Source organism: Hemitrygon akajei, chromosome 5, assembly GCF_048418815.1.
Source record: "Hemitrygon akajei chromosome 5, sHemAka1.3, whole genome shotgun sequence".
Classification (NCBI taxonomy): Eukaryota; Metazoa; Chordata; class Chondrichthyes; order Myliobatiformes; family Dasyatidae; genus Hemitrygon; species Hemitrygon akajei.
The window spans coordinates 158,104,639-158,117,044 of NC_133128.1; the positions used below are offsets into that span (position 1 = coordinate 158,104,639).

The following is a 12,406-nucleotide window of genomic DNA, read 5'->3' on the forward strand; positions in this document are numbered from 1 at the left end:
TCTACGGCCACCTCTTCTAATGCTCCTTTCCTATCAGCATTGGCCACCTCCTCTCTAATGTCTCTGTAGTTTCTTTTATTCACCGTCATCCAATTCATAGTTTTTAGCATTTCCCTCTCTAACTACAGAACGAATTCTATCACATTATGATTATTGTCTCCAAAGGGTTCCTTTACCTTAAGCTCCCTAATCAAATCTGGTTTATTACACAATTCTCAATCCACAATTGTCTTTTCCCTAGTCGGCTCAACCACAAGTTACTCTAGAAAGCGATCTCATAGACATTCTACAAATTAATTCTCTTGGGATCCAGCACTAACTTAATTTTCCCAATCTACCTGTAAGTTGAAATCCCCCATGACCATCATAACAGTGCTCTTTTTATATGCCTTTCCTATCTCTCATTGTAATTTGTACCTCACATTCTGGCTACTTTTCCAAGGCATGTTTATAACTCCTATTGGGGTTTTTTTACCTTTGCAGTTTCTTAACTCTACCTACGATGATTTTATATCTATGTCACTTTTTCATAGCATTTGATTTCATTATTTTTACCAACAAAGTCACCAAACCCCCTCTGTTCACTTTCCTGTCCTTTTGAAATTATGTGTAGCCTTGGATGTTAAGCTCCCAGCCGTGATTTTCGTACAACTATGCTCACAACTTAACACTGACCAACCTCCTCTGATAACCTTCCTCATTCTCTACAACTCCACCAATTTTCATGTTTTCTGCAAACTTATTATTCATCTGCAAACTTATTATTCATCTTCAAACTTACTGTTGTAGACAAATATCTTGACTTAAAATGCTGTACCATGTACCAAGGAAATGCACTGCCCTTTTCTCACTGGTACCATCATGTAGGAGGTACAGAAGCCTGAAGGCACACACACAGCGATTCAGGAACAGCTTCTTCCCCTCTGCCATCTGATTCCCAAATGGACATTGAATCTTTGGACACTACCTTACTTTTTTTAATACACAATATTTCTGGGTTTTTTAAATCTATTCAATATATGTATACTGGAATTGATTTATCTGTTTATTTTTTTCTTCTAGATTATGTATTGCATTGAACTGCTGCTGCTAAGTTAACAAATTTCACATCACATGCTGGTGATAATAAACCTGATTCTGATTCTGATACCTGTTTTGCCAGCTCCACTTTCTCCAGTGATAAGTATACATTGGTCCTTGTCCTGGTCTCGTAAAGATCTGTAGGCTTCATCTGCCAATGCATAACTGTGGAGAAAATACAAATATTATAAACTGTAAAGTTTAAAAATAACACCTTTAAACTTCCATTGAAAGATAGAATCAGCATTTTCTCTTTCTCTTTACCAACCATTATAAACAACTACAGCAAAAATTTACATTTGAATCGCTCTTTAAACATACAGTAATAAAATATCTCAAGGTGGTGTAAAGTATCATTTTGAAACAAAACCTGACACTAAGCCATCTAAGATGATTTAAGGATATGTACAAAATGTTTGGTGAAAGAACCAGATTTTAAATAAGTTCTTAAGGGAGGAATGAGACTTGGTTTAAGTGGTTTAAGGAGGGATCATCAGAAATTAGGGCACAGGATCCCATTCTGAAATAATGAACAGAAGTACATATTCAGGAAATTCATCCAGTCCATTTGCCTAATAACTTCTAAAGCAAATGCTTAAAATAGTAAATCATTAAATAAGCAAACATGGGTAAAATCAAATAAACTGGCATCACAGCAGAGTGACAGAGTTCCACAAAATCCAGAGGGCAATCACTCACTAAGCTTCCTTCTGTTTTGTTTTCTAATGCCATAACTCTTGAAGGATACTGTCAATGTTATTTTGAAAGAAATCATGATTCTTACTGCCATAAATATACCAGAAGGAGATGGGGATACTTCCTTCCATATTCCAAGACAGTGATGACATTAGATGAGTTTGGGTTCCCTTTATTAACCCTGATTAAATGTCCGTTCTTTGCACATGAGTATACATGGATAACTTGTTGAGGTATTGAAATTGAATAAAACCCTGTCCTCATACCCTGGACACTATTTAGTGGTAATCAAAAGATAATTGCCAGCAGTGAGAGCCTTACCTAAATTTTCCCATCCTGTGGCAAAATTACAAATTTAGCACAGAGGAAAAATCCATCTTACTCTCTACTGAACAGTATGTTATCGCATTGAGGCTCTCATGGAAGCAACACAATTCTTGATCACAAGTAAGCTATAATTTGTTATTCAAGAATGCCCACAGTCTTTGCCAGTTAATTGCTGGGAAATCAAAACTCTACATTGAATAACAGTTTGATCACTGCTTCATTGGACAGATTTATTGGAATAAACCAAATGATACTGCTGTATAAAACTGCAAGTCATTATACTTGGTGGACAAAAGGTGACATTACAGCAGATCTTCTACCTGTTGTGGTTTCCATGGTACCTCACATACTAACAATTTTATAATAAAAGCAACCTAGCATTGACCTTCCCATTGTATCTTGAAATACAAGAGCAGAATCATCACATTAGTTCTATGTCAATTATATGTCTGTATTATCTGAGGGTATAAACTCAATTCAGTCAGCAAATTTTATTTGACTTTACTTCAGTATCGGTGAGAAGTAAGATTATTCAATGTTCATCATTTACTGTCAGCATCAACCTGTGTAAGAAGGGTGCCTTGGTGGCACAACTAACACGATGCTATCACAGCTCAGTACATTGGGGTGTCGGAGTTCAGAGTTCAATTCCAGCATCCTCTTTAAGAAGGGTCTCAGCCCAAACCATCAACTGTTTATTCATTTCTATTGATGCAGCCTGACCTGTTGAGTTACTCCAGCATTTTGTTTGTGTCCTCTGTAACAAAGTGTGTACATCCTTCCCATAAAGTGTGTAGGCTTCCTTGATATGAATTGAATTGACTTTATTACTTACATCCTTCATATACATGGAGTAACATTCTTTACATTGTCTCCATCTAAATCTGCAATGTGCAATTTATAGTAATTTATAATAAATAGTATGTACAACAGGACAGTCAATACAACGTAGAAATACAGTTGTGTCAGCATGAATTAATCAGTCTGATGGCCTGGTGGAAGAAGCTGTCCCCAAGCCTGTTGGTCCTGGCTTTTTTACTGAGGTACTGTTTCCTGGATGGTAGCAGCTAGTTTTACTGAGGTACTGTTTCCTGTTTTCTCCATGATTCAAAGACATACCAGTTAGTAGGTGGATTGCCCATTGTAAATTATCCTGTGACTAGGCTAGTGTTAAATCAGTGGGATGCTGGGCTGTGCAACTCAGTGAGCCAGAAGGCCTGTTCCATGCTCTGTCTCAAAATAAGAAATAAATAAAAAGATGAACCTAAATAGAAGACTAGTATCTTCACAATATTAAAATCACATTATCTATATCAAGGATAAACCAGTGATTCTTATGTCTTCTTACATTACAGGAGTTAATCGATGTGTAATCCCCATTCCACCTATTGTCCACCCTATGGACCAATACGGTTGGGGAAACAGAAAACAAGATTTAGTTCAAGACCAAGAGATAAGAAGAAGTGAAGTAGTGGAAGGAAATATGACCAGGAATGTGATGTAAACAGTTTTGAAAGACCACAATACAGAAGTAAGTTGCATTTGGAGCAAGTGAACTCGCTTCACAAGTTTTTGATTAAAGAGACCAGAAGCAATGATGGAGAGATTAGTTTCCTTCAAGATTGAAAATGATGTGCTGTTAAGGTTATTGGAAATGAAATGTTAAAATTTAGTAACATCTTGATTTTTGCAGTTCTTGGAAGCTGTTGTTTATAAACTAAACATTTTAACTTATTGTGGCAAAATATACAAGAGAATGGCAAAGCCTTTGAGCCAGAGACTTCCATTAGCAGAATGGTGTCTGCATTTATAATCCAGATGACAAACTGCATTTGAAAAATTAGAAGTTTTTGCATTGAGCTAATTGACAGAACTATGCTAAGTCTTCTCGTTTGATAATCCCTCAGAAATAAGACAAGGAAATGATTGCAAATAGTCTGTTGGTGAACCCCCAAATTACAGAGAAGACATCTACACAGGAAACTGAGCAGATTCCTTCAACAAACTGCAAAAATCACTTGACTTTATGTCAATGATCTTTCTTAAGCTGGCATTTTGGCTACTTTAGCTTTTAAGTGGCTTTTTTTTTCTTTCCCTGGGCAAAGCAGACAAGCCCAATATCTCAGTAACTGAAAATGTTATATTTTATTGATATACTGTATACTTCCTGATGGGAAAGTTCTCAGACACAACAATGAGAACAGTGGTGCTAACCTGTCTCAGAGAAGGATGAAAAGGAAACAAAGAAAATGATGAAAGTACAGGAGAATGGCAGAACAGCTAACACAGCTGCAGCATTTTACTCTGAACCATTAGTAATCTTCTATATTCTAGAATATATGAGAAGTATTTGAGTTCCGTACACTTCTAACCATCATAACTGTGTGTCAAAATCAATGACTGCAAGATATAAAAAGGCACTGCCTCTGAATCTGATGTGCAATTTAATTTCTCAGGTTTTTTTTAATAATCTCATCTACTATTGCACCTTTGGAATTTTAAGAACATCCACACTAAAAGAAAATGCATAGAAATTTGACACTATTCATTTTAGTTTGTAAAAACGATGCCATATTTAACATAGAAAAACCTACAGCGTAATACAGGCCCTTCGGCCCACAATGCTGTGCCAAACATGTACTTACTTTAGAAATTACCCATAGCCCTCTATTTTTCTAAGCTCCATGTACCTATCCAGGAGTCTCTTAGAAGACCCTATTGAAAGTCCCATACACAATGCTGGAGTTAGGAGGAAAAGAATAAACTGAAAGAACTCAGTGGATCAAAGAGCATCTGATCCTATTCATTAAGCTGTTTGGCTAACAGCCTGATATTAGCATATATTGAGGCTCTATTAGGGCACTAAACCCAATAGTATCAATACTTAACCAAGAATAAGATGGAATTTTGACTATTAAAACCTTAAATTATATTGAAAGGTTACTTTCAATTTGTTTACTACAAATTCAAAAAAGGATCTAGTGCTGTCCTGTTATGTATGATGAATAAACTTTTCTTGGGCTTCCAGCCGGGTACTTGTATCAATTATAACCGATGTTTCAATGACAAACTCTGTCACCTTCATCAAGGATGATGCCAGGGTATGTCTAGTCTGGTGGTATTTATACCTACTCACACGGACTTATACCTCAACAATAACAGCCACCATCATGCGTCCCAACATACAGCGGTTCTTTCTACTTTGACTAACTGTGCAAAAACTATTTCAGACCCAGAAAGTCTCCACAATAAAATGTTTACACACAACGTTCCCACAGAATGATTACAAGGTGTAGGAAATCAATTAGGCCCTTAAAAGGGCCAATGGGAAAACCAGGAAACCTAAAAATGAGGAGGAACCCATTACTACCAACAGTCTTCCCGATATCTCCATGATTTCCAGGATCCTGAAGAAATACTGGATTAATACCATCCACAAACTCATAAGGAAGCTCAAATCATAGTTTATATGGGTCAAAAATGACCTGGAACTCAGGGCAGCTGGCATTTACAGAACTCTCTGTGAATATGGAGCAGTGTATATCAGCCAGATGGGGCACACGGTAGAAACGCACTTCAAAGAACACAGGACTGTATCAACTGTATCCATTTGGATTATCCAGAGAAACTGGTGGTAGCAGAACACTACATTCACAATGGCCATAGAACTATGTCAATGGCACTAAACTACTGTGCCACGCCAATAGTTTTTGGGACCGCCCGATAAAGGAAGCCATTGAAATAAAACTAGAGAAAAAGAATTTTAACCAAGATGAAGGTCTCGCTCTAGGTATGAACTGGGATTCAATTGAAAAGAAGGTGGGACAGCTGAAACCTGATTCGCTGAGGACTAACAAATCAGGAGGGATAGGTGATGGGGTATATATACCACCGGACTAGACCTGCCCAGGCATCAATCCCTGATGAAGATGGTAGAGTTTGTCATCAAAATGTCGGTTATAATCGATACCCATAACCAACTGGAAACTTAAGAAGAGTTTATTCATACTAATTAGAAGTCCAAAAAAAGTTCAGCTACTTCATTTCAAACCTCCTTTAAGGAATGTTTACTGTCTTTAAGGAATGTTAAAACCCAACCCACACAATGCTGCTGCTGGGCTCATAATAAATAAGCACTCACCGACTGTTCCATGGAAAATGTGTCAGCATCATTAGACTGTCTCTGGAGTCTGCCATAGAAAGTTTGGGAAGGGAAGAAAAATATGGGGTGTGGTCAGAGAAAAGTGTGGAATATGTTGAGTGTCTTAACTATGCGTGGGTTTCCCTAAACTATGGTACAACCTAATTGGTCCAATGAGGGGGCAAGTGTTACAATAGTAGTGAGTGAGATCAAATGGCAACAATGATCTAAGAATGAGGTACAGTCCACAATCTTACCTATGAAGACTTTTTTATATTTTTAATACAAAGAAATTCACAGATGATGCAGGGGTTGATATACTGTATGATATACTGACATCATGTGTTCAGATCTCCCCACCATTGAGGAATTAATTTCCCTCAATGCACTCCTATCATTATGTTTAGTTTTGTTTATGTTCTTGTGTAAGTTATGTATGATTAATGTTAAATTAGTTTATATAATTTACGTTTGTCATATTTGAAATGCACCGAGCTGTGCTGCTACAGAAAAGGTAATTTTCATGGCATTCATATCCTGGACATCAAGTCGTCAAGTCACTTTTATTGTCATTTCGACCATAACTGCTGGTACAGTACATAGTAAAAATGAGACAATGTTTTTCAGGACCATGGTGTTACATGACACATTACAAAAACTAGACTGAACTACGTAAAAAAAAAACATAGAGAAAGCTACACTAGACTAAAGACCTACACAGGACTGCATAAAGTGCACAAAAACAGTGCAGGCATTACAATAAATAATAAACAGGACAATCACAACAAAATAGATGCTGAAATTGAACTAATATCCTGAGATCTCTTTACAGAACAGTCTTCTACCTATTGCTCCATTTAACAACTTATTTTTGTGTCATTCCTTGCTTCTACAGTCAATTAGTGATTTCTTATTGACTACACTGAATGCATCAACCACCAATTTGCTACTGTAAATGTTTGCAACTCCTAAAACACTGGAATCCATTTATGATCAACTGCTATATCATCTTCATCTGGATTCCATCCAATAAATTTTCCTACTGGGAGTGTAAGCTTACACCCTAATAATGGAATGTACATAAACTCATGTATATCAAATTCAATTAGTCATCTGGAATTTCAGTGGCAGCTTCTTATCCTCCCACTGTCACTCAACTTCAACGGAGTCAAACCAAACATTTGTGATTCCTCCACAGCTTTTGCCAAAAATGACTATTAGGATTTTTAGTCCAACATAAAGACTTTAATGTTGAGGAACAGTTTGGTTACTCTTTTATAATGAGCACTATTCTCAAGGTATCTGTCCCACACTTATTTTAAAAGCTTTATCTTGGTTTACTCGTACCTCTATAAAACCTGGTTTTGTATACTGGAACTTCGGGGGAAAAAAGAGTTGATACATAGTATGTAAAGGTTTCACTAGCCAGCAGGAATACATAGATTTACTTGAGATTTAAGCAAATATATTCAACTTACATAGAAACGTTCAAATCATATTACTTTAACAACAGAACTATCTGGTTATTGCTGGCATTTCACACCATACTCCATGGCAAGTGCACATTACAATATTGACAAAGCACAGGTTCTCAACACAAAATCCTTATGCTGGATTTTTTTAAGAATGAAAGTAAGATTAAAAATAATAAAATTTGAAATACTACTGGATCTGCCATAAGATGCCAAAGCACTGAACATATTGGCGCACCTTAGATTTTTTTTAATGCTTCAGTTGTTCAATCTATCACAACAGTGCAACTTCTTTTAAGCCAGTTTATTTTTGTTTATATTCACTGGCCAGCTAAGGAGAAAAGTCAGTAACCACTTTCATTTTTCATGCACTCACCACTTTGCAAAATGTATCACGTACCAAGTACCAAACATTACCTATTATACTGTAAGATATTTTCTTCACTTCCCTCTTTGACTGCTTGTCACACACACACACACACATGACTCATGGTTACATGCCATGTGTCAGCATTAAATAGGCTTATTGAAGCAGGGGGTGTGTCACATTACCTGGCGGCTCAATGTATACGTCACGTATTACTTTTGTACAAACCATCAAAGCAATGCTGCTTTTGTTGGTTGGCAAAGAGATGAATAATATCAACAGTAATCATTCTGGTATTTAAAAGATGAATAAAATGTTAGTATGTTGTGATTCATGTCCCACTTGTGTCACTTATCCAAAGTATTTCATTAAACATCAATTATACCTCTTAAGGAAATAAAGCACTGAAGACAATTGTCATTATTTCTCTTCCATGCCACACAAATCCCAGACTTGATAATATATTGGAAATATAATGGAAATATATTGATCTGCAACAGGTTATGCTGCAACTGTACAGGGTACTGGTGAGGCCACACCTGGAGTACTGTGTGCAATTCTTGTCTCCTTAATTGAGGAAGGATATACTGGCTTTGGAAGTGGTGCAGAGAAGGTTCACCAGGATGATTCTGTCATGGTCCGGTCTGTGAAGTCCGCATTCTGGTTCATGGTCCGGTCCATGGACTCCGGACTCCGGGTCTTCTGGCTGTCCATTGTTTCAGTTGGGCTTAATCACAGGTACCTGATTCTCATACTGGGGCTGGAATATAAGTGGCCCTGGGTTCAAGTGTGGTTGCTGGTTTGTCTCGTCAGTATCCCGTCCTTGCCTCTGTGGGGTAAGTCAGGCTGTCTTTGCCATTACCCTGCGGTTGGATCTGTCCCTTCCTGTCCTTGTCTCTGTTGGGTAAGCCAGGCCGTCTTTGCTGTTACCCTGAGGCTGGACTGTTCCCTTCCCTTCCCCTTCTTTCTGCAACCCTTTGCTTGAAGCCTCGCCTGCATCTTCGCCTATTCTCGCCGTCCAGTTCTACTGCCAGAGCAAGACCGGAGCCTTGACGTGTCCAGACAGGAACTGTCTTTCATTGTTTGGAACTGTCTCTTTGTGGCCACACCTTCGCTAGGTAGGTCCAGCTGTTTGCCGCTACCTGGCGTTGAGAACTGTCTCGTCATGTTCAGCTTTCTGTGTATGAGTCCCGGCCCTACATCCTGTTCCCAGGGAGGGGTCCCGGCTCTATGTTCTGTGTTCCTGTCTCCGAAGTCCAAGTCTGAGCTTTATGTCCTCATCTAGCCCAGGAATCCCGCGTCCTGCTCCCTTATCTAGACCTGTTGCCTTACCATGTCTTGTCCTTGTCCTCGCCTAGATACGGAATCTGAGCCCGAGTCTAGACCCAGGTTCCAGGTCCCTATCCAGTCTCTTGCTCAGAGTCCTTGTCCAGGTTCCAAGTTCCTTGTCCAGATCGCGCTTTCCCAGTCTAGTCCTAGACCAGGTCCTGTATCCTAGTCTCGTCCAGGGCTTGTGTCTTGTCCAGCGTCATCTCTTCCCCAATTCCCTTCCTTTCTTGACACACCTAGTCCTGTCCCTAGTACTTCAGTGTCTGTGTCTTGCATTTGGGTCTGCTCTCAATGCCCACCTTATGACAGATTCCAGAGATGAGAGGGTTAGAATATGAGGTGAGATTAAGTCGCCTGGGACTGTACTCGCTGGAGTTTAGAAGAATGAGACGAGATCTTAGAGAAACATATAAAATTATGAAGGGGATAGATAAGATAGAGGCAGGAAAGTTGTTTCCACTACTAAGTGAAACTAGAACTAAGGGACATAACCTCAAGATTTGAGGAAATAGATTTAGGGCAAAGATGAGGAGGAACTGCTTTTCCCAGAGAGTGGTGAATCTGTGGAATTGTCTGCCCAATAAAGTAGTGGAGGCTGCCTCAGTAAATATATTTAACACAAGATTGGATAGATTTTTGCATAGTAAGGGAATTAAGGGTTATGGGGAAAAGGCAGGTGGGTGGAAGAGAGTCCATGGCCAGATTACCCATGATCTTATTGAATGGCGGAGCAGGGTCAATGGCCCAGATGGCCTACTCCTGCTCCTATTTCTTATGTTCTTATGATCTAACCAACTGGATGGAGCAATTGGTGCTCCTTGCCCAACAACACAAAAGGAGTACCATCAACATAACTACAGTGATTCACAGAAGTAGCAAACCACAATCTAGTGCAGGGCCATAAAGTAAGGCTAAAAAATGCTGGCCTTGTCACTGATGGCCCCAGCTAATGACTGAATAAGGAAAATCAGTGTATTCACCATTGTGTTTTTCATTTGCCAAGGTAATGTGGTTCAACTATTCTTCCAAAGTACAACAGGAATTGCATAAGCCAAATATTCCAACAATTGCACTGGTCAATTGAATGACCTTCAAAACACCAAGTACGCACATTAGTACAATAGAAAGCAGCCACCATTAAGTTTCTAGCAGTGTCATCACAAAGCATCAGACTCAGTATGATGCAGAACCTTTTTCTGTAACTTCATAACAAAGATTTATGAAGGTTTAAAGCTAATGTGAAATATTCATTTAACCCCTGCAAGCCTGTGAAAGAGCATGTTCATCTAATCAAGATTTTGGGACATGTCTCTGCACCATAAAAAGAATGAATAATTGCTTAATACTAAGAAAATGAAATCTATTAGAATCAACTAAAAATAACATTTCACAGGTCTACTTAAAGCTGTTTTCCTTTCATTGTCTCATATCTCTAATAAAATTATATTATACCTACTATAAGTTCAAGCACATTTGTCAAATATTATCAAGCGTTTAAACCCCATACAGTTTTACATAAACCCATTCTGCACAGCAAATGTTCATTGCTGAGGACAGTTTTGATTGTGTTTTCAGGACTAAGCTCATTGCAGAGTACTGTCAAGCAACTGGGACTTTTTTTTAAAAGACAAATAAGATTCTTCGCATCCACATAGTTTCATTCCACAACTGAAGAATAACTTAGAACCAGTCCAGTTATTTAGTACTCCATTCATAAAATTCCCTTAAGCGTGTGAAACTATTTAGGTTCTGCCTCTAAGCTAACATGTCACCTTTGTCCAACTTTGTATGGTAAACACACTTCACAATTTCTAATCCAGCATGAAACAAGTAAAACAGCAGATTTCTATGATAAAGAATAGCAAACCATTGCTATGGTGTTTCCATTTAGAAAATATCTGCTAATGGCTTATAAAACATGTTTTCTGGCATATTACCAGATAGGTATTAACATATCGTAATTTTTCCAAAATGAATCATTTAGCAAGTTTGTGTTTTTAAAAAAATCACTTGTCAAATTGTCTGTGAGCAGTACAGTTGGCCCTCCTTTTCCACGAGGGATTGGTTCTGGGACCCCTCGTGGATACCAAAATTCACAGATGCTCAAGACCCTTATTCAACCTGTTTTAATGCAGTGGACCTTAGGACCCAGCGGAACCCCAGACCTTATTTAGCCTGCCCCAATGTGGTGGACATTAGGACCCAGCGCCGGAGCTCTGAATCCGCAGTGTTTCTGTTCACGAAAATAATCACGATCACGATTGAAAATAAAGTGGAAATAATAAAGCGATCGGAAAGAGGTGAAATGACATCTGGAAATGAAATGACATTGGAAAAGCGTTAGGCTACATCGGTCAACCATCAGAACAACTTTAAAGGATAAAGTGAGAACGGCTCTGCCTCGATGAGAGCTACAATTATTACTAAGCAATGCAGTGGTTTAATTATTGGGTTTTGGGTTTTTGACCCTCCACATCAACCTGGCACGGTGGAGAGCGCACTCGATAGCGGTCTGTCACTGGATCAAACTCGGGAAGAAGTTCCCGAGCCGGGCGCTGAAACATACGTTCTTTAAGTGTTTTATATGCATAGAAAGGTAAAATATATACTATATACTAGGACAAACGTTTGACTAACTGACGCTAAATAATACCAGATGCACCTGTTCCGACTTACTTAGTAAGAGAAATTCCGATATTTTTCCCGATCCACGATAACCCACGCACATTCTCTTGTATACTTTAAATCATCTCTAGATTACTTATAATACCTAATACAATGTAAATGCTATAACAACCTAGTTGTTATACTGCATTGTTTAGGGAATAATGACAAGAAAAAAAGTCTGTACATGCTTGAACAAGTGCTGGAAGAGCACTTCCGGGTTTTCGCAATTCGCGGTTGGTTGAATTCACGCATGCGGAATTCGTGGATAACGAGGGCCGACTGTAGTTGTTTCCCATTCAGAGAGGGAGGTTGCTGCCAGTTTTATAC

At 38.5% G+C, this 12,406-nt stretch overlaps 1 protein-coding gene across 3 annotated transcripts in view; it reads right to left on the reverse strand.

The window, feature by feature from the left end:
* myo1b (myosin IB) overlaps nucleotides 1–12,406 on the reverse strand; it is a 271,540-nt gene that overhangs the window by 162,730 nt on the left and 96,404 nt on the right. For all 3 annotated transcript variants that reach the window (XM_073046966.1, XM_073046967.1, XM_073046968.1), the window contains exon 4: nucleotides 1,151–1,245. In XM_073046966.1, the coding sequence (XP_072903067.1) occupies nucleotides 1,151–1,245 (95 nt within the window). The remainder of the gene's footprint in view (nucleotides 1–1,150; nucleotides 1,246–12,406) is intronic.